Source organism: Miscanthus floridulus, chromosome 9 (genome assembly GCF_019320115.1).
Source record: "Miscanthus floridulus cultivar M001 chromosome 9, ASM1932011v1, whole genome shotgun sequence".
NCBI classification, from domain to species: domain Eukaryota; kingdom Viridiplantae; phylum Streptophyta; class Magnoliopsida; order Poales; family Poaceae; genus Miscanthus; species Miscanthus floridulus.
In genome coordinates, this window is record NC_089588.1 from 38492278 (window position 1) to 38515373 (window position 23096).

A 23096-nucleotide genomic window follows, 5' to 3' on the forward strand; every position below is an offset into this window, starting at 1 on the left:
CAACTTTGAGTTACTACATACATTGTGTTAAAAGCCAAACGTACTTCGCACAATGATATAGTTACAGTAGAATCATTTTGTTTGAATAATTAGTCAGGTAACTCAATCACGAACCGTTGATTTCTGATTAGTTTAAATTACAAATAAAATAGCTAAAGTCATTAGTGCATGCTCACTAGTTCATGCATCTAATCAAGCTGACTAAATTAGTTCATCATGGCTGCTATTGAACTGATTAGTAAAAATGATTATGATACATTAATGATTTTTGACAGCTAATTAAATTTAGCGAATTAGAGGTATGAATGATGTAATTCTATGAATGACGTGATGCCTTGGCCAAATGATTATTATACATTAATGCTTACTAGTTGATGCATCCTATGAATGACGTGATGTCTTGGCCAAATCCTATGAAAGACGTGATGTCCCCCAGCCTCGGACTAGTTGTCTATGTTTTTTTTGTCATTCCACATGATTTTTAGCCATGATGAATTTTCGTGTCATTGGGAGTATAGCTGGTGCTGGGCGAGGCGATAATTGTCTTATCTGAAGTTCCTCTTTTATTAAAAAAGAGATTTACTCAGCTTTAAGAAAGCCAACAACAGAGGTTATACATACCGGGGATACCCGTTCAAACTGAAAAGTCCCATCTATTACATGACCATAATATGTAAACATGGGCCTATCAGCGACTCTTTTCTTCCCATCCAGCTAGTTAAGCACTGCACCAGCCCCCTCATCTTGTCGTTGTCGGCCTCCTTGTGCAATTCTGTCTAGATCAGCATGAATTGGTAGTGGCATGAATAACTGCATCTGGACTAGTTGGAAATTAAGTTCTTCTTAATAGCCATTTTGTTCATATTCTTCCAGATGGCCCAAGCCAAACCTGCAAAAGAAAAAGAGAAACATACGCGCTTAGGGATTCCCAGCCTCCTTGGCAGCCAGCGATCACCTCCTGTATCCACAACGGAAAGCCCTCTAAGCCAAAGGCATCTCTTGTACAATACCAACAGTATTGGGCAAAAGCACACTTCAAGAGTATATGATTAACTATTTCTGGTTTTGGCAAACACAGCACAGCGGGCTGCCATGCCAACCTGAAGTTCCTAGTACAGAAAACACAAAAGCAACCAAAAAAGAAATTAATCAAACCAAACACAACCATGGCATTTGCCAGGAATTATGGTCGGGTGCTAGGGTTATGTACAGTGCAAAGATGCCTGTGTAGTGTAGGCGCACCGTAATTTATAAGAGGTACAATAGATGTGTAGCTAACTTTGATGTCTAGCTAAGAGAGTTTGGACTATTGTTTTTGAGGTGTTACATCTAAATAAGTTCTGTGATTTTAAGCTTATTGTTTCTCATTGGACTACGAATAAGAAGCATGCAAACTTTAGTACTACTAGTTCTTTATTGCTTTGGTATTTCTGGAAATTTTGGTCATCTTTTTAGGTTGCAAGTAGTTTTATTTATTTATTTATTAGTTGATTTCACTTGCCTAAGCTATATTGGTTGTAGTAGTTTGCATGCATGTGTGTTGATACTGCTAGCTGCTGGCTACTACTACTACTCTACTGAACTACTACTACTACTCTACTCTACTGAACTACTACTACTCTACTTGCTACTGCTAGCTACTCCTACTCCTACTAGCTGCTTGCTATTTCTGCTGCTCTTCTCTCTACTTTGTACTACTAAGTACTGTTCCTGCTGCTCTTCTCTCATTTTTCTACTCTCTACAAAATTTAAAATGCCTGAGGTGGTGGCTGCTTGCTGTTCTTGCTTGCCCACTACTTACTGAATTTTTTGACTCTACTTAACTACTGTTGCTGCTATGTCTCTACCTCACTCTGTTGACTCTACTTAACTACTGCTGCTGCTTACTGATTTTTTTACTCTTCTCTCTCATTTTTGACTCTGTACTATGTCTCTACCTCTTTTGCGGTCTTCTAACTCTACTCTACTGAACTACTACTACTCTACTTGCTACTGAACTACTACTACTCTACTTGCTACTGCTAGCTACTCCTACTACTACTAGCTGGCTACTACTCTACTCTCTTCCCTAGCTGCTGGCTGCTACTCTACTCACTTCCCTATACTACTAAGTGTCTGCTGCTCTATGTTTACCACATCTAAGTTACCAGATTTTGATCTGCAGGGGTCTTCCAACCATGTGGCAGCACTCAACTCCTATCCTCTATGTTTGGGAAGCAGTAACTGTTTTTTTACACATTTTCCTCTCTATGTTTATTAAGCAGCTATCGGTGCGGGACCCACGGGATACCCCGCAAGGAAGGGAGAAGAACTAGCCTAACTAGGATTCTTCCCCTGTAATCTTAGTAGTAGTATTATTCTGTAATCCTACTAGGAACTCTCATTGTAAACCGACTAGGACTCTGGCCTCCTGACTATATAAAGGAGGGCAGGGCTCCTTGGATGGGGGTTCAGAGAACAATTGTACAACACAACACTTTACAATCAATCCAACGCAAAGGCTAACACCGACTGGATGTAGGACTATTACTCGATCAAAGATCGAGGGTCCGAACTAGGATAAATCGACTGTCTCTTGTGTTTACCGTCAAGTTCTGCATACGCTGAAACCCGAACATACTGCCCCGGGGACCCCCGTGGCAGGCTATCGGTGGTCAAACATTGACAGCTGGCATGCCAGGTAGGGGCTTTCGGCGAATTTGCACCCGAGAGCTCGACGGACCTCGACAACATGATCTTCTCGACGGGATCAACCTTCATCTTCGGTTCATGGATCTACGAGGCAGGCGACGATGGCAAGCTCCAAGGCCGTCTCCTCAAAGATTCAGATCATCATCTGGACTTTTCCATTTCGGCAACAACGATAGATCAGCTTGCCGGAAGATTCATGTAGCTCGTAATGTCCAATCCAACTCGAATTCCGTGACTTCATGCATCCGATTCAAACTCAAGTTCCGCTTCCGAGACGAAGTCTTATCCGAGTTCTTTCGGAAAACCCAAGTTCTTTTCTAGACAAAGGCTCTAGAACATGACAGTCAACCTATCAAGAATACTACTCGGAGTACACTCAGAGTACTTCAAAGAAGTCGGGTCCTCTTCGTTCAGACTCCACAACATGGCAATAGTCTTATCAGACATGGCCCGAAGGATTCCTCGATCCAGTGCTTAGAATGCCACTGAAGGGAGCCTAGGAAGGTCTCGTTTTAACTATAACATCTCAAGACTGCATCGTTCACTGGCCAGGTACCGTTCCTGAAGGATGACGGCACCCAACTAGTCGACGATACGACAACAAGCAACTCTACCCTACCAAGAAGGAGATTCGATCTATGACCTTGAAACCTCTACTGAAGTTATCAATAGCTCTGGCAGTACAGAAATCAATGACGATGATAGAACAACTCACGCTAGAGAAGTATTCATGATTCGCCGTCCTCGATCACCATTGATCCCCCCAGAAGTACCCAGCGTGAGGTCTTCAGATGAATCCGAATCCAACATATCACCATTTATCCAGGGGCACGATGGTGAGACTGAGAGTCAGAGGCAAGCAGAGAGAAAGAAAGAACAAATTGAAACAAGGACGTCAACGCCGTGCTAAGCAGCGAAAGGACACTTGGATCAAATATGAGTCAGATCTAGCCGAGTACAACAGAAGAAAATCAGAGCGAGAGGTCGAAGAAGGACGAAGCAGCGAATACACCCTACGATAAGATCCGAGAAGCACTAGAAGAACTCAGGGCGACCTCATATCCCAATGAAAAACAAGAACAGCTCCGGGACTTTCTCCGATCAACAGTCCTTAGGACGCACGATGGAAGGGCAACATCTCATGAACAGGAAGATCAAAATCAAAGGAAGTCCGCTTTCGAAAGACTTGGACCAAGTGGAAGTCACAACGGAGAGAGCCGAAGAAATCATAATCAAAACAACCGAGTCGAACAACCAAGAAAGGACAGAAGCAAAGCACCTACTTAGACTAGCCACGCAGAACTACTCTCACCAAGACGACAGTTGGCAAGAAGGGGGGCCGAATCGGAATACACAGAAGCCGGAACGCACGATAGATTCCCTTGTTTCGCAAACAGACTTGCTTCAATACGACTACCTCACAAGTTCAAAGCCGTCCAACCACTCCAAGTATGACGGCAAGACCGAACCAAAGCAATGGCTCAGGATTTACTCACAATCGATTGAATTGGCCGGAGGAGACGATGACATCAAAACCTTGTTCTTTCCCATGGCCCTAGAAACCATGCCACTTCAATGGTTTGACAAATTGAATCCAGGATCAATCAGAAATTGGGAAGGACTTGCAAAGAGCTTTCTGTGAAAATTTCATGGGTATTATTACACACCCAATCACCCACGCAGAGTTAAAAGGACTCAAGCAGAAAGGAGGTGAAAGTCTCAGAAATTACTATCGACTGATTTGGCGAACTACGAGCTCAAGTACATGACATCACACAACGAGAAGTAATCGAAGCTTTCTCTCACGGAATCATGGCTAGGTGGCAATTTCAAGACTTCTACAAAGAAAATCCAAGAAACAACGAAGAATTCAGATGGACAGTGGAAAAGATGATTACTGCAGAGGAGAAGACACGAGAAAGATTCCTAGATAGAAACAACAGAGACAACCCGGACAGGCAAAATCCTCGAAACAACAGACATCAGGAGAGAAAGCGTGGTCCAGACAACACAGTAGCAATGGCTGACAAATCAAAGAAATTTACCAAGCCCAGAAGGTATGACGACATTGAGAACATACGTTGCCCCTTGCACCCCAATGGAAAGCACACCATCGGAATTGCTACACCTTCAATGAAAGATACACTAGAAAAGATAGCAAGGGAAACAATAAAGAAGACAATCAGAAAAAGAAGGAGACAACCATGAAGACAAGGGATTCCAAAAATCCAGAGGGACAGTGGCAGTAATCTTTGCTGGGGTTCCAGATTCCAGAAGCAAACATCAAGAAAAACTAGCATTACGAACCATCATGGCAGCAGAACCTGCTACACCAAGATATCTCAATTGGTCAGAGTATCCAATCCAATTTTCAAGAGAAGACCAATGGACCAGCGTAGGAAACGCAGGCCATTACCCACTGGTTTTAGATCCAACCATTGCTCGGTATGACTGTTACGAAAGTACTAATCGACGGAGGAGCCGGACTCAACATCATTTTTCAGAAACTCTAAGGAAGATGGGACTACAACTCGCCGGGATGATTACACCAACAAGTACACCTTTTTATGGCATAGTACCCGGCTAAGGCAGCCATGCCACTCGGACAAATTACTCTACCAGTTACTTTTGGAACTCCCTCGAACTACCATACAGAGTTCATCAAGTTTGAGGTTGCGGACTTCGATTCATCATACCATGCAATCCTCGGGCGCCCAGCGCTAGCAAAATTCATGGCAATACCGCATTATCCATACCTACTGCTTAAGATGCCAGGACCTAACTGGTGTCCTTTCTCTTCGAAGTGATTTGAAGCGCGCTTTTGACTACGACGTTCAGGCAATCCAAATTGAAGCCAAAGCACAAGCCGACAATGGTAGAAAAGAAATAGCCACTATTGCCACAGAAATAAGCCAAGAAGAACTAGAGATACCAGCTAAAAAGCCCAGCATCCTCGCACCACCAAAAGAAGCCGACATCAAGCAAATCGACCTGGGTACCGGCGATCCCTCCAAAATAGCAACCATCAGCGCCCACCTATCAGCAAAATAGGAACTCGCGCTCACCAACTTTCTTCAGGACAACAAGGATATCTTCGCTTGGAAGCCAGCCGACATGCCAGGGGTCCCAAGAGAGTTGGCTGAGCACAGAATTGATATCAATGAAGGCTCCAAGCCTGTGAAGCAACGACTACGACGATTCTCTCCCGATAAGAAGGTAGCAATTAAAAAGGAAATTACAAAACTAATGGCAGCTAGATTCATCAGAGAAATCCTCCATCCAAATTGGTTAGCAAATCCAGTTCTGGTACAGAAAAAGAATACGGACGAGTGGCGCATGTGTGTCGACTACACAGATCTCAACAAACACTACCCAAAAGATCCGTTTGGGCTACCACGCATTGATCAGATAGTTGATTCAACAGCAGGATCTGCCCTATTATCCTTCCTTGATTGCTATTCAGGATATCACCAGATCGCACTAAAGGAACAAGACCAGAGCAAGACATCTTTCATCACTCCGTTCGGCGCCTACTGCTACAAGACCATGTCGTTTGGACTCAAGAATGCTGGAGCCACTTACCAAAGAGCTATCCAAACATGCCTTGGTGATCAGATCGGCGAAAACAGTAGAAGCATACTGTGGATGACATGGTTGTAAAAACAAAGAACCCGGACGCACTGATTGAAGACTTAAAACAAACCTTCGAGAATCTGAAAAGGTGGAGGTGGAAATTGAACCCAAACAAGTGTGTATTCGGAGTTCCTTCAGGACAACTACTCGGATTCTTGGTCAGTCATCGCGGAATCGAAGCAAGCGCCAAGCAAATTCGAGCCATAATAGAGATGGGCCCTCCTCGAAGCGTCAAAGATGTACAAAAACTAACAGGCTGCATGGCGGCACTCAATCGTTTCATTTCAAGACTCAGCGAAAAAGGGTTACCTTTCTTTAAACTACTAAAGAAGACAGACAAGTTCGAGTGGACGGAAGAAGCCAATGAAGCTTTCAAGAAACTTAAGGCATACCTCACCTCCTCACTAGTCCTCACACCTCCAAAGAAAGACGAAGACATGATGCTATACATTGCGGCAACTTCTACTATAGTCAGCACGGCGATAGTAGTAGAAAGAGAAGAAGAAGGGCGCGTGTATAAAGTACAACGCCCAGTATACTACATCAGTGAAGTACTGTTAGAATAAAAAATCTGGTACCCGCATGTGCAAAAACTACTCTACGCCCTACTGATCACTTCACGCAAGCTTTGTCACTATTTTGAAAGCCACAAGATTACTGTGGTGACAAGATTTCCCACTAGGAGACATCTTACACAACAAAGACGCAACAGGGCACATATCTAAGTGGGCGGTTGAACTCGGCTCTCTCAACATCGATTTCACCCCACGGAAAGCAATTAAATCTCAAGCCCTTGCAGATTTTGTTGCCGAATGGACAGAGATTCAACAACCTATGTCAAATACAATCCTTGACCACTGGAAGATGTACTTTGATGGATCACTCAAGCTAGGCGGAGCTGGTGCGGGCATTCTCCTAATCTCTCCGGATGGAAAACAACTCAAGTATGTCCTTCAGATATTATGGCAAGCTACCAACAATGAAGCAGAATACGAAGCTCTCATCCATGGGCTACGAGTGGCAATTACCCTCAGAATCAAGCGATTACTCGTATACGGCGATTCGGCAGTAGTCATCAACCAAGTCAACAAAGATTGGGATTGCACCAAAGAAAACATGGGTGCTTACTGCACTGAAATCAGAAAACTCGAAAAACATTTCCAAGGATTGGAAATTCTACATGTCCTGCGTGATTCCAACATTGCAGCAGATATCCTCGCCAAGCTCGGATCAGACAGGGCAAAGGTCCCACCCGGACGTATTCATAGAGGAGTTATCAGCTCCTTCTATCAAACAACCCGGTGAGACAACCCCAGAACTCACAGCCAAAGGCAACCAGATTCTGGTAATCAACACTTCATGGACACAGGTTTTTATTGATTACATCAAAGAGAATAAGTTGCCAGCAGAAAAAACAGGAAGCCACACGAGTTGTTCGCAGAAGCAAGAATTACGTCCTAGTAGGAGACAAGCTCTACAGAAGAGCCGCATCATCAGGAGTACTCCTAAAATGCGTCTCATTTGAAGAAGGCAAACAAATCCTAGACGAAATACACTCAGGTTGCTGTGGAAATCACGCCGCTTCAAGAACACTAGTCGGCAAAGCATTTCGCACTGGTTTCTACTAGCCAACCGCTTTGAAAGACGCAGAAGAACTCATCAGAAGATGCAAAAGTTGTCAGATGTTCGCAAGACAGGCTCATGTGCCAGCCCACAACCTCATCTGCATACCACCTGCTTGGCCCTTCTCCTGCTGGGGGCTGGATCAAGTAGGACCTCTCAAGAAAGCAAAAGGCGGATTCGAGTACATCTTCGTGGCAATTGACAAGTTCACCAAATGGATTGAATTCAAACCACTAGCAAAATACAGCGTAGCCAAAGCAGTCGAGTTCATCCAAGACATTATGCACCGCTTTCGGCATGCCCAATCGAATCATCATGGATTTGGGTTCTCCCTTCATGGCCACAGAATTCCAAAGTTGGGCACTAGGACTACGGTTTCAAAATAGATTACGCATCAGTCGCACATCCAGAGGCCAACGGACAGGTAGAAAGGGCAAACAGACTCATACTAGCTGGATTAAAACCAAGACTATATGAAGAACTAGTAGACTATGGATCAAAATGGATTGAAGAATTACCCAAGGTTGTATAGGGGGCTACAGACTCAAATAAGCAGAGCCACCGGATACTCACCTTTCTTCCTAGTGTACGGATCAGAAGCCGTACTACCCGCAGACCTGATCTGGACGTCCCCAAGGATAGAGCAATACGACGAAGGAGAAGCAGAACACACCCGAAGATTAGAACTCGAATAGTACAGAAGAAGTCAGAGTAAACGCTGCCCTGCAATCAGCAAGATACCTCCAAGGACTAAGGCGCCACTACAACAAGAATACCCAGTCACGATCATTACAAGTCGAAGACCTAGTACTAAGAAGAATACAAAAAACCGACGACGCCATAAATTACTCAGTCCATGGGAAGGTCCTTTTATCGTCACAAAAGTCATCGGACCAGGGCACATACAAGCTCATAACTGAAGACGGAAAAGAAGTCAACAATACATGGCACATCAGTCAGCTACGAAGATTCTATGCATGAAAACAACTCAAGGGAAAATATGTATACAAGACACAAGAGATCAACGTTCATGATCAACAAAGATAGCGCTCACCAAAAACATATGTACCATTGTGACCTATCAATATTCATGATCAATAAAGATGATTCTTTCTCGACAAACATATGTCTCATTATGGCTTTCCCCGAGTTGTTTCTTTAAAGCAAAATGGCTGAAAATACGCCTGAGCATCCCGGCCGAGAGCAAAATAGCTGAAAAGACTGCTTGAGCCCAGCCGATGAGGGTAGCTAACAAGCTAACACCCGAACCAAAAAGCAAAATAGGCTAAAAATACGCCTGAGCATCCCGGCCGAGAGCAAAATAGCTGAAAAGACGCTTGAGCCTGCCGATGAGGGTAGCTAACAAGCTAACACCCGAACCAAAAAGCAAAATGGCTGAAAATACGCCTGAGCATCCCTGGCCGAGAGCAAAATAGCTGAAAAAGATGCTTGAGCCCGCCGATGAGGGTAGCTAACAAGCTAACACTCGAACCAAAAAGCAAAATGGCTGAAAATACGCCTGAGCATCCCGGCCGAGAGCAAAATAGCTGAAAAGATGCTTGAGCCCTGTCGAATGAGGGTAGCTAACAAGCTAACACCCGAACCAAAAAGCAAAATGGCTGTAAAATACGCCTGAGCATCCCGACCGAGAGCAAAATAGCTGAAAAGACACTTGAGCCCGCCACGAGGGTAGCTAACAAGCTAACACCCGAACCAAAAGGCAAAATGGCTGAAAATAAGCCTGAGCATCCCGATCGAGAGCAAAATAGCTGAAAAAATGCTTGAGCCCGCCGATGAGGGTAGCTAACAAGCTAACACAAGAACCAAAAAGCAAAGCGACTAAACTAAGCCTGAAGCATAAATCAGAGCAATTTCAAGACAAGACCCTCTAGCTCCTTGTGCTAAGAAGTAAGAGGCTCGGGGGCTACACTCAAGGAAAGAGACAGATGCTGAACACAGTTCGAGTTAAGCGAAAAAGCCAAAAAGGAGAAGCTGAAGACGTTTGAGATCTCTGGTCCTAAGTCTTTTCAGTACTAACAAGAGCCCAGAGTTTGTCAAGACAACGTTCTATATCGAGTTGTTTACATGGCGCAGACGAAAGCTGGACAAGCACTCGATAGATCAAGAAAGGTTGTCAACACAAAGACCTACATATAACGAGTTGTTTACATGGCATAGAGAAAGGATAGAAAAGTACTCGACAAATCAAGAAAGTTTGTCAAGATAACACGCACAATTGTTTACATGGCAAAGATGAAAGCAAGACAAAGTACTCGGCAAGTTGAGTAACCCTGATCACTTGGACAACTCATCTAAAGAATAAAAAAGGCATCCAGGCAAAGAAGACATCAACAAAAAATCTTCATTCAAGAAGAAGTATAATGTCATATTACAAGGCGTGGGCATAAAGGTCAAATACATCAAGTGTCATCGTTAGGAGAAGAGATAACAATATTAAGATTATCTACAATTCTACTGGCTAAGTCATTGACCTCAGGCTCCATCCTCTCAATGGCATCAATGTACTCTTGACTATCGGCTTCCTCTGCTATCTTGGACAAAGGTGCCTCTGGAGCAAGAACCTGGACCTAGGCCAAGACATTCTTGGTACACAGTTGGGCGCACCTCTTCACGAACTCTTGGAAACAAGTCGGAATTCGAGGAATTAACTGAGCCCAAGATTGTCCATCATCCGCTGGAGTTCGGAGAACATCGGCTACTGAACGAAAGGATTTCCACAAAGCTTTCCAGTTTTCAGTAGCCGTCGCCAACTTGCCAGACAAGTCTTCAATAGTTTTTTGGGCCTGCACAAGATCTCTATCAGCTCCACGCCTAATCAACTTAGCAAGCGCAAGTTCTTCCTCAGCATGAGTAATTACCTCCTCAGCCTTGTTGTGACTAGAACGAACAAGAGTCTTCATTTCATCAATGCCCTTCGAGAGCTTCTGCTTTTCAACTCGGAGAGCTGGACAAGACACCAAACAACAAGTCAGCAGAAAGGAGAATTTGAATACAGAAGGAAACAAAAAGAACCCGCAATACCGTTGCACTCCTTCTTCACGGCCTCCAAGTTCTTCATGGCCTCCGAATTCTTTAAAGCCTCCTAGGATAGCAGCATCCCTCTGCTTCTCGGCCTCAACAACCCGGGAACGAAGACCTTGTTCCTCCTTCTGATGCATTTTACGCTCAGCCTCCATCTTGGCCTGGCAGAGATCTAGCTCTGCCTTTAGGGCGCTCAACTCAGAAGACAACTTCTTCTCAGTTTCCAACGAGAAGAAGAAGCCGGTATGGTCCTGAGAGAAGGACTGAACAAAAAAGAAAGAGAGAAAGAAGGCATAAGAACAGGAGAAAGACGGACATCCAAAGAAAGAACTTCAGAAAACTTACTTAGAGTTTTTCTCCAAAAGAAGTCGCAAAGGTCACGAAGTCTCCCCAAGAAGCGGTCAACTCTAACAACCGATGAGTGGCATCAAATTGATGAACCACATCTTTAGTAGAAAGAGGAGCGGAGGGAGAAGACGGCCGATGCGGAGAAGGCAAGATCAAGGACACATCATGGGAAGTCCCGGCTACCTCCCTAGATGAATCCACCGCAATGGCCATGGTCACCTCCGGGGCAACCAAGACAGCAGCAGCATCGTCACCAGAAGGCCTTGTCACCCCCACAACCACTTCACCGACAGTGCGCTGCGAGTCCTAAGGCTCAGTACTCGGTGGCACAACAGAGGGCTGGAAAGAAGTCGACGGAGGGACGAGAGAAGACGAAGGCCTGAAAGTTGATAAAGAAACTCGCCAATGAGAACAAGAGAAAAGGAGAACAGAAGCAAAGAGACAAAACCAGAATTCACTCACCCAGCTATCTTCTTCTTCGTAAAACAAAAAGAAGACCTCGCAGGGGGAACCACGGCAGCAAAAACATCCCCGCCACTCGGCGGCAGGAGCGGTGTAGCCGGTACCAGAGCCTCGGAAGAACTCGGTACCAGAGCTACGGAAGAACTCGGCACCAGAGCTATAGAAGAACCCGAGTGCAGGAGCCTCAGAAGAACTCATACCCGACGACCGCTTACTACAAAAAATCAAGACCAAAGTCAAAACAAAGAGGAGGGATTCAGCAGCAGCAAAATAAGAAAACAACTCACTCGCCGCATGATAAGGGGTGCATCATCGCCCTCTTCTTCCTCAGTCTCGACCAAGGCCACCATAGCACCAGCTGAAAAAAGAATAAAAGTACTCGGTTCAAGACAAAAACAAGAAGACAAAGGGACAGAGTGTATTAATATGCTCACCTAAGAGCATGCTAGCTACAACTAGAGTACCTAGATGAGTACTTGGCTGGCGAGACTTCTTGGAAGCAGGTAAACCAGATGAAGAATCATCCGCTTGCCCCCTCTTCGAAACACTACAAGGACCTCAAGGGACTAGACGAGGAACATATTCTTCATATACATCAACAACTCTGGAAGAAACTCTAGGAAACACTGTGGTGATTGGGAACTTACTAGTTGTAGAAGCCCCAGCAAGATTCTCCCTAGTATTCACCGCAACAGGGAGGACATCAAGGGGAATCGGGTCAACAAAGTTGTGCCCCAATTCCTACGAAACGAATAAAACAACAAGACAAGGAAAATTAAGCAAAAATGGATGCAGCAAAAGAAATAAAGAAAGAACTCGCACGAAGAGAAAACGACTTATAGCTGGAGGTGGGTTGTTGGCAGAGTACTCGAAGACAGTAAGCGGGACAACGCTTGCTCCTTTTAGCATCTTCTAGAGACGCTCGAGTACCTCCTCATCGGTCAACTCAAGGGCAGAGACCATGCGCGAAGGATCCTCAGCCCCAGAGTACTCGAAACCAAGGTTCTCTCGCTCCTTCAGAGGCTGAACACGACGACTAAAGAAAGCTCGAGACGATTCCAAAACCAGTCAAGCCCTGCTGCTTTAGAGTGCTTATTCGCTCAAGGAATAGCTGGATCGCCTGGAGCTCGTCTGGAGTCAGGGAGTTCTTTTCCCACCGGTCGTTAACCGAGGGACCAGATCCAGAATGCACGGCAAGAGAAGGAATCAAATTGGTGGCATAGAACCAATCAGCACACCAATCCCTCACAGAATCAACCAGGTCATAGTCAAAGAACTTGCTTTTAAGACCCTGGCGAAACTGAATCCCATAGCCGCCAAGAACGTTGGTGTCTTCACGGCGGGGTTGAGGCTTCAAATGAAAGAAGTGATGGAAAAGAGAAAGAGAAGGAGGAATTCTAAGGAAAGCTTCATAGAGATGTATGAAAACAGAAAGATGGAGGACAACATTAGGAGTTAGATGGTTCAAACTAACCCTAAAATAACCAAGAAATTGATGAAGGAAGGCGGAAGCAGGAAGGCAAAGACCGGCACGGATAAAGGAGATGAAAAGGATAATCTCACCAGGACCTAGAGCAGGGACCCGATGCTCGCCTAGAACTCTCCATTTAGTAATGCCCTTGCTCTAGATCAGACCATCGCTAGCAAGCTCGTGAAGCTGGTCTTTAGTTGTTGTCAGAGCTGGCCAAGCTTTCTAGGCAGCTCTCATGGCTATGAACTCCTGGTTCCTGATCACGGAAAGAGATGACTCCTCGTCCATGAAGGTTGCCTGAGACTTGCTCGCAGCCTTCTTCCTACCCATGTACTAACGGAGGCAAGAAGGAACTAGGGGAAGAGAAGGCTTGGACGGCGGCGCTAAGATGGCGGCGGCAATGGCGACGGTGGATTTCTGAAAGCTAGGGTTTCAAGGTAAGAGAAGGACAGTAAAGAAAAAGAAGATGAAAGGTCTTTAAATAGATTTTACAGCGATAAAAATGGCCCACCAGGCCCGTTAAAGCACGGTGTGAGAACACAACAGTCCATTTACTAACACAGCTAAAATGACGGAGGGCATAAATCCACACAACGGTACAATTCAACGGATAGATTTCAGACTTATCCATCCAGCACTACTGCAGAGTTATCAGATTACTACAAGAACAACCCGTCAACCATGAAGAAACGAAGGGCTATCTCACAAGGAACATAAGAACTCAGTTCTTATGGAAAGAACTCAAGAATCTCATGAACAACTAGGACTACAGCAGAAAATAAATGACAACTCAGAAGACAAGATTCTTTCTATTACAAATGACTTCGAAAGATACAAGATTACACATCTTACAAGACCCAACGAACTCAGAACTACAACAGGCAAGTAGCAAAAAAGGAACCCGGAAACAACTAGGCTCTGGAACGACTACATGTTCCAAATCGCTACTCGGTAGAACAAACCGCACTCGACTACATTGTTTTCTTCAAAGGACGGACGTAGTGCACCCAAGGCAGAAATTAGCAGAATAGTAGCACAACATGGAGCAGAGAAGGCTGGCAGGCATCTGTCTACCCAAGTCCGATGTGATGCTAGAAATGGTGTTGATCTGCACCGGACAGTCTCAAGACAAGCGGCGAGGATCAACCCAGAACTATCAGATGAAGGAATGAAGCCCACATCACAAGACTCCCTCCAACTACTACCACGTACATCCTAGTACATTGCTGCTGTGGGATTAGTCTACCTCTAATCCCTATCACAAGACTTCCTCCAGCTATGACAAGACATACGAGAACTACAAAATGCGCCTGGGGGCTGCTCTACCTCACAAACTACCATATTCATGACTATAGAGACTTCAGAACAAGCAACAAAATGCTCAACGAATCAAAACAGCACTCCAAGAGGGTATTTATAGACCGAAGGAGTGGTGCACATGGACTAGGAGAACCAACGAAACAAGCCTAACAAAGGACACAATGAAAAGATAGAATTCAATGAAAGATGACTCAGGCATGAAGGAACAGTACTCAACAACAAGCATATTCGGGAGAATATACCGACACAGTACAACCCATGAATAAAAGGTATTTACACTCAACCACCACCATACAACTACATCTGACAATAATAGACTACCAGAGAATACGTCAAGACCCCGCATCCGAGTTCTTCCTGAACAAAACAACCCGGATATATGCTCGGGGGCTGCAAAAGGAAAGGTATATAGTTCTTTCGAACAACTCAGATTCAAGACCCTCCAACTTTTTGTTCCAAATAGCAAGAGGCTCGGGGGCTACACTCAGTGAGTGCACTTTTTCCTTCAAAAAAAGTGCACGTCACTCAGAACACTTCTTCAAGACAGACGACTTCAAGGCCACAAGATAAAAAGAACTCGGACATAGCTATATCCGAGCTCTTTTCGACAAAAAGAACCCGGACATAGCTAAATCCAGAGCTCTTTTCAACAAAGAAACCGGGTATATGCTCGGGAGCCTTTCGACGAAGAATCAGGGAGATTTCAAGAAAAGACCCTCAAGCTCCTTGTGCCAAACAGCAAGAGGCTCGGGGGCTACATCCAAATGGGGGTACTTTTTTCTTCAAAAAGGTACACACCACGCAAAGATCTCATGAAGCGCTGCACGGTTTCGCTCAAGAAAGCACTCGGACGACGCTTGTTCCTGCTCGACAAGACTTGAAGGAACAAGACTGAGGCTTCCAGAACTCAACCATGAAGTGCTCGGGGGCTTGTCAGTGCGGGACCCACGGGATACCCCGCAAGGAAGGGAGAAGAACTAGCCTAACTAGGATTCTTCCCCTGTAATCTTAGTAGTAGTATTATTCTGTAATCCTACTAGGAACTCTCATTGTAAACTGACTAGGACTCTGGCCTCCTGACTATATAAAGGAGGGCAGGGCTCCTTGGATAGGGAGTTCAGAGAACAATTGTACAACACAACACTTTACAATCAATCCAACGCAAAGGCTAACGCCGACTGGACGTAGGACTATTACTCGATCAAAGATCGAGGGTCCGAACCAGGATAAATAGACTGTCTCTTGCGTTTACCGTCGAGTTCTGCATATGCTAAAACCCGAACATATTGCCCCGGGGACCCCCGTGGCAGGCTATTGGTGGTCAAACATCGACAGCAGCTGTTGCTTTTTTTGCCAAATCTCCCCTCTCCTCTCCTTTGTTTTGCCGATGATGAAATTATCTAAGTCCATACATTATATGGAATATGAGCTGATGATCAAGAACTTGTGAGGAACTTGGCATCATTAGCAGCCACCCCTACATTACCTTCTCCTCTCTTCTCTGTTATGATGCCTTGATGCTCCAAGTTCAAGATCAGATGATGATTGACATGTTTCTGAGGCCTCTACTACTGCTACTTCTTTTTTTTTTGATATATTGTTGTTTTATAGGACTACTTTGGTTTATAGACCTTTTTGATTTCTTATACCTTGTCGTGTACCTAAAGCACACTTTCTTGCATCTATTAGAACAAAGCGTGAAATAATATCGCGGACACCAGACAGTGCAGCCCGATGCCCCGAGCATGATGAGCAGCGAACCTATGAGGAGCAAGCACTAGAGAACCAGCTTACTCAGGAACAGTTCGATAACGAGGTAGAAAAGAATCTAGAAGTGATGCTTACTCAGGAGTAGTGTGACGAGGAGGAAGGGGGAGCAGAAGGAAGAGCAGGCGAGGCTGCTGAAGGCGAAGAAGTTGATGATGATGATGAGGAGGACTTAGAAGAGGGATATGTAAGTCCCGAGGATCCTTTCCCACGTGAAGCCAGAAGGAGGTCAATGGAGGAAGATTTAGACAAGGATTTTGACCCGAACGAGGAGGTAGGGAAAAAGCCTTAGCTTGTAAATTTTGCTAAAGCTTTGGCTGTGTTACCTCTACTAACACTTTGACCTATCGTATATACAGGTCCCTCTTGAAACTTAGAAAAGACGACGTCAACGTCCGTGACATCTCGCTAGACAAGACGGAGTAGAGGAAAGGAGAGTAGACGCAATAGCCACTAAGATGGATCACGATGCCTCTGCTCCACAACCTCAAGACACAACCATGACTACCAAGCCTAAGAGGAAAGAGAGGATAGAAAAGGAAATCTATATCCAGATAAGGCATGCTATGTGATAACGGAGGTCAGGCTAGCAGGGGAGATCCTTGAGCCGAAGGAATTAAGAGGACGATTCAGTAATGCGATACCCAGCAATCCCTAACTAGAAAGAGGTACTAGAGAACACAAAGAATGCAGTATGGGATAGGCAGCTGAAGCTCAATTTTAGATTTCTAAAGGGTAAGCACGAACTGGTAAAAAAATGCTTTTAGGATGATGGGAGAGTCATTCCGATGTTGGAGGTCGGAGCTCAATACAAAGTATATCCAAAAGGGGTTAACTCCCTTCAACGAGTTCGGCAAAATAACTCCTAGTCAATGGGAGGAGCTCGTGGCTCAAAAGACTTCACCGGAGGCATTGGAGCTCAGTGCCCGTAACACTAAGCTGGCGAAGAGGAATAAACACCGCCATTATCTAGGCCCCGGTGGCTACTATGCCAAGGAAGAGCAGTTTAGGAAGATGGATGAAGAGGCCGCAGCTGCTGGGAATATCGATGTGACAAATTTGAAGGTATGCTCAAGGAATTGGATATATGCGAGGAGTATAGAATCATCCGACGATAATCTTAAGTTTGATAAGCCGGAGACCCAAGAGGCAGTATCAAGGATACTAAAATATGCTAAAGACAAAGAGAAGGGCTCATTCAATCCTTCCAGAGAGAGGGACGAGCTTAGCCTTGGCTTGGGAAACAAGGAGCACACAGGCCGCACTAGGGGGCTAGGGAAAAGGACGACCTAGAAGCAAGGATTCAAATAGGATAGGCACATGTACAAGAAACATGGCAGAGACCAGGAGACTAATCTTGAGTTTCAAGTAAAGGCTCTAGTTGCGAAGGTGCTGGAGGAGCAAGGACTATCTATGGAGCCACGGATATTAGTGACGCCTCTGGGAGAACTGGCATTAGTTGGCAGCCCTCTGAAAGTTCCTAGCAGCCAAGGTTCCACTGCAGCCACAACCCCCGTCGATCGCATACGGGAACCAACTAGTTGCACCTTGGTGTTTCTTAGTGGCGGCATAACACTGTGATGGAGGTGGTAACGGGTGTGGCACATCCTCCCAGTGGCTTACACCACAATAATAAGATACCGCCAGACTACACTAGGGTCGAGGTGCATACCGTGAAGCCCGAGTTCATGCAGTGGAGGATAGACTACGTAACTCCCGAGGGGCTGGTGTTACTTGGAGACGTTATGGGGCAGTTCATCCTATGGCACAAACGAGACATTATATTGACTGCCTCTTCGCCGCCTCCCCCTCTCCCAAATTTGGAGCAAGTTGTTGAGGTCGGGAAGATATTTTCACTGTCTCATGACCACCACATTCCTGAGATGCCACATTCTTCCCCACCTCCTAGCGAGCATGTGCTTGATGAGATGCCACAACCTTCTCCTGCTCGTACCGAGCAAGTGCATGATGAGATGCCACAATCTTCTCAACACGCACAGTCGATACATGAACAACGAGTGCCTCCTGAAGAAGATGATGCACAAGAAGATGAGGACATGCCTGAATGGGAACTTCAAAAGAAGCATCCAATCACCATAAGGCCAGTTTATGTTCCGATGTAAGACGTCTCGTCGGTGTCCAAGTGGTATTACCATGACCAGTTCAAGCCTGAGAACCCAGTTAAAAAAGTCCCATCATGGGGTTCTGAGGAGGCCATCACTAGCAAACTCCATCAAAATGCAAAGCGGTATCCAAATGTTGATGCCATCAAATGGTCAAAGGATTGCCCGAAAATATATGAAAGAGGTAAGGTCTTCCTACCAAACCGGGACATCCAGCGCCTACCACTTGGAATGAGAAGGTTCCATGATTGGCACTTGCGTGTTCTCCCAACGAGCATAGACCTCATATAAGCATGCTTCCCCATCGGCACATTTGGAAGCCCAGCCGGGAAAATTGTCTTTGACTTCAATGACATTCACACATGCTTTCACCTGGGAGAAATGGAGATGAATCTAATTCGCACGTGGTGCCTGTAAGTCCTTGTCCTCCCGATATGATATGAATGTAATCTTTGAATTTTGTTGTAACTAACCCACGTCGTGTCAAACAAATGCCAAGTGTGAAAGCTGGGTATCTAGACCCTCAAGCTATAGCCAAAACAAATTTTAATTACCCTAAATAGTGGAAACTGGATGCCAAAGAGCTAGCTGCTGCAAAGACTCTTCGGGAGAAAGAGCACATCCGTACGGCGAAACTAAGGGAAGTGTCCCTTAAGGTTGCGGCATACATTGCACTGGCTTTCAAAACTCTCCAACAACACTCTACTATATAGCTACCATACAACTTCAAGTAAGTTCAACTCTATACTTAAAGCTTTGTTCGATATATTTTATTCGATGCAAAAGAGCTTATCTAGTTCTATGATTAAATCCATGCAGCAACCACTAGATTTGTATAGCCGTCGATGTTGGGAGGAGTATGGCATGGGTCTTTGATTCAATAGATAGGGACCCGGTGACATACAAATGCTTCATATCAATTCTTAAGACGTATACATATCGACAATCCTCATTAGCTTATATGTTTGTATACATACTTGTAACGTTCACTTTTGGATACTAACAAGTTCTATTTGCTAAAATAATTTGAAAAGGGCATTTAGGTTCTATGTCACTAATCATCATGGAAGGCATGATCCAGCAAGGAAGGAAAAGCTGGCTATAAAAACACTATGTGCGGTAAGTGTAACTTACTTCTTCAGTACTCCATTACATGGCTGTCAAAAGCATTACTTAATATTTTCATATGCAAAACACACAGTGTCTCAAGCAGAAGCCTGGGAGTGTACATTGTGGATACTATATATATTCTATGATGAGTAACACTGGTGCCTACAGGAGACACCCCTTAAGGGTAAGTTTGAACCTCTTCACCCGTAGTATAAAAACTTCATACATGGTATGAAATACTAAACCAAAACTTGTTCTCTTGTAGTGGAAAGAAGAGAAAGGAATGAAAAGAGACCCATACAAGGATGACCAACTCTTAGAGCTCGTCGGCGACATTTGCAACTTCATATTGGACCAGATTGTACACGTCAAATGCGCCTACCATGACCGAGAGTCTGACTTAGGTAGAAATCCTTAGTACCAACACCTTCGTGAGATTGAAAGGCTAGCTCTAGGACGTTGATAACAATGTGTAAGGAATTTGTATATTTAATGATGGATTGTATATATTCTTGTGAATTGGACTTGTAATTGTAGTTTATATAATACTCTTGTGCTTGTAGTCTAAGGGGTTCGGAACGCTGGTCGCGGGGCGTTCGGCAACGCGAACGCGGTTTGGAATGTTGGTCGCGGGGCGTTCGGCAACGCGAACGCGGTTCGGAAAGCTGGTCGCGGGCCGTTCAGCAACGCGAACGCGGTTCGAAACATTGGTCGCGGGGCGTTCGGCAACGCGAACGCTGGATGGAATACACGGAAACAAACAGTGTTCTGGTCGAATTTGAATTGTAAATTTGAATTTTTTTTACGGGAAAACGTACTGTAGAGGCAGTTCTAGATTAAACCGCCCTTACAAACAGGTATTATAGAGACGGCTAGTACTACAGCCGTCCCTACAAGTTTATTTGTAGGGGTGGCTGGTAATACGAGCCGCCCCTACAAATCGATTTGTAGGGGCGGCCTGAGAACCGCCCCTACAAATGCATGATTTGTAGAGACGGTTCGGTAGGGGCGGCTGGCCAAACCGCCCCTACAAAGCGTTACAAGACGCCCCTAAAAATGGTTTCTGTTGTAGTGCCCCTCTTTTGCTTAGAACGAAGCCTCGTAAGGCAGCTGTGGTCCATTGAGTATGCAGTTGTTAAAGGAAAAATAGTAATTTGGTTGAAATCATCAGAATGCACTTGGACCACAATACACCATAGCCTGTCAATAACACATACATGATGGTGTAGTAGGTATAGACAGCCAACAGTCGCCATTAGTTCACAGGGAGGACCACATATACTATAGTACTCTACCAACAAATTCCACCACACTACGGAGTCTGCAGCCCTTATCTTCGTCACAGGTCAAAAGTAATAAGCCCTGGGTGTCGTCATGGATGATGGATTACGCATACTTACAAAACCATCGTAATGGCTGATGGCTGTACTTGGACATGACTTGGCAACTGAACCAGACGCACGTCTATAAAACTGCAGGAGGAGGCCACACAGTGCTTGCAGTGGGTATAAAAAGCGATGAGGATAAGCATAGCATCTATCTATATTTTCTCAGTTGTGTACTACCCCATATGAAACTGAGCTCTATATAAGCATTCCATTTCTAATTTGTCACTTGTGTACTACCCCATATGACACTGAGCTCCATAGCCGCCCCTATGCTTTTAGTTATCAATACAAAAGACAGGCCGGTCGGCCTAGTAGTGTATGGTGTACAGATGTAGGAGTATATATAGCTACTCTGAGTTAACGAATCCGAAAGTAGGCCAGTGACGCGCAATCAGCAGATTAATATGGCGAGCATCAGCGGCGACGAGAAGACGGATGCGGTGGTGCAGAACAAGAAGGTGGCGCTAAGGAGGTACATCACCGGGCTCCCCACCGAAGAGGACATGGAGATCATCGTGGACACTATCAGTCTGCGCGTGCCGGCGGGGCAGACCGCCGTGCTGGTCAAGAACCTCTACCTGTCCTGCGACCCCTGGATGCGTGACCGCATGAGCAAGCACGATGACGGTGACCCCACCATGCTCGCCCCGGACTTTGTCATTGGAGAGGTACGCGTCCAAATTCGATCCACCGTTAATTGGAGCATTAGAATCTGTTGAAGAAATCTGTGTGACATGTGTGTGATTCATTGATCATCAGGCCATGGTCAATTTCGGTGTGGGCAAGGTGATCGACTCAGCGCACCCAGACTTCACCGCCGGCGACCTCGTCTGGGGGTTGAGTGGATGGGAGGAATACACACTCATCACCCAGACGGAATACCTGAACAAGATCAATCACAGCGAGCTGCCGCTCTCCTACTACACGGGGGTTCTTGGTCAGCAATATCATCAATGACTGCATGCACCGTTCTGTCATGTTCTATAAATTCTTCTACATTTTACTTTCAAAATATACCGGTTTTGCTCGTCAGTCGTCACTGACGTTGGTCCAATGTCGCCACCGTCCAGGCATGCCCGGGCTCACTGCATATTCCTGCTTTTTCGAGCTTGGGAAGCCGAAGAAGGGCGACTTCGTGTTCGTCTCAGCGGCGTCAGGCGCCGTCGGGCAGGTCGTCGGGCAGCTTGCCAAGATCGCCGGTTGCTACGTGGTTGGCAGCGCCGGCTCCGACGAGAAGATCAGTCTCCTCAAGACCAAGTTCGGCTACGACGACGCGTTCAACTACAAGTCCGAGACCGAGCTCGGCACCGCGCTCAAGCGGTGCCTTCCTGATGGCATCGACATCTACTTCGACAGCGTGGGCGGCGCGACGCTGGACGCCGCTCTGCTGCACATGCGCCACGGCGGCAGGATCGTCGTCTGTGGCATGGTCTCGCAGTACGGTTTGGAGGAGCCGTACGGCGTGCGCAACCTGTACTGCATCATCGGCAAGACCATCCGGATGGAGGGTTTCAACGTTAATGGCTACTTCCATCTGTACCCGAGGCTTGAGGAGGAGATGGCTGGCTACATCAAGCACGGAAAGGTCACCATCGTGGAGGACGTCGTCGAGGGCATTAACGGCGCACCGGCAGCTCTAATCGGGTTGTTCTCTGGCAAAAATGTAGGGAAGCAGTTGGTTGCGATTGCAAGGGCATGAATAAATTATTGAAGCAGGAACAAGTCTTATGCTACTTGTGCGACGCCAGCGGACTGGGTGTGGTCTGGGGGTAATACAATCTGATGGGATAATAGAGCCTCTCCCTACCAGCATCATAACGTTATTGTATTGAGAACAAACATATTTACAATTTGCATTTCATCAGCATATTCACATCTAAATAAATGCCAGTGTACTAGTATTCAACACATTTCCGTCATGATAAATCAAACAAGCAGTCACTCGTGTTAGTACATCTCCTCACTCTCTAAATCATCATTTAGAGAGTCATCTGCATAAAAATCACTTTCTATATGTTTTCACTCACCAACAACTTTTTTTATATCTTGTGTATTCCCTAAAGAGGTATTTTCGCTATCTATCTTTAGCTAGCGAGAAATCCGGAATTGAAGATGACT

At 45.5% G+C, this 23096-nt stretch overlaps 1 protein-coding gene across 1 annotated transcript; it reads left to right on the forward strand.

Annotated features, from left to right (window-relative positions):
• The first annotated feature begins 21382 nt into the window (after positions 1-21382).
• On the forward strand, positions 21383-22677 carry LOC136481767 (2-alkenal reductase (NADP(+)-dependent)-like). Its single transcript, XM_066479066.1, has 3 exons — positions 21383-21646; positions 21738-21915; positions 22049-22677. Exons 1-3 carry the CDS (start codon positions 21383-21385, stop codon positions 22675-22677), a joined length of 1071 nt encoding a protein of 356 aa, XP_066335163.1.
• Positions 22678-23096: the final 419 nt, after the last annotated feature.

Excerpts from the sequence above, each read along its gene's own strand:
- LOC136481767 (XM_066479066.1), top strand. The coding sequence starts at position 21,383 with ATGGCGAGCATCAGCGGCGACGAGAAGACGGATGCGGTGGTGCAGAAC. Across the intron at positions 21,647-21,737 it reads CGGACTTTGTCATTGGAGAG|GCCATGGTCAATTTCGGTGT; the intron begins GTACGCGTCCAA and ends ATTGATCATCAG. Across the intron at positions 21,916-22,048 it reads CTACTACACGGGGGTTCTTG|GCATGCCCGGGCTCACTGCA; the intron begins GTCAGCAATATC and ends GCCACCGTCCAG.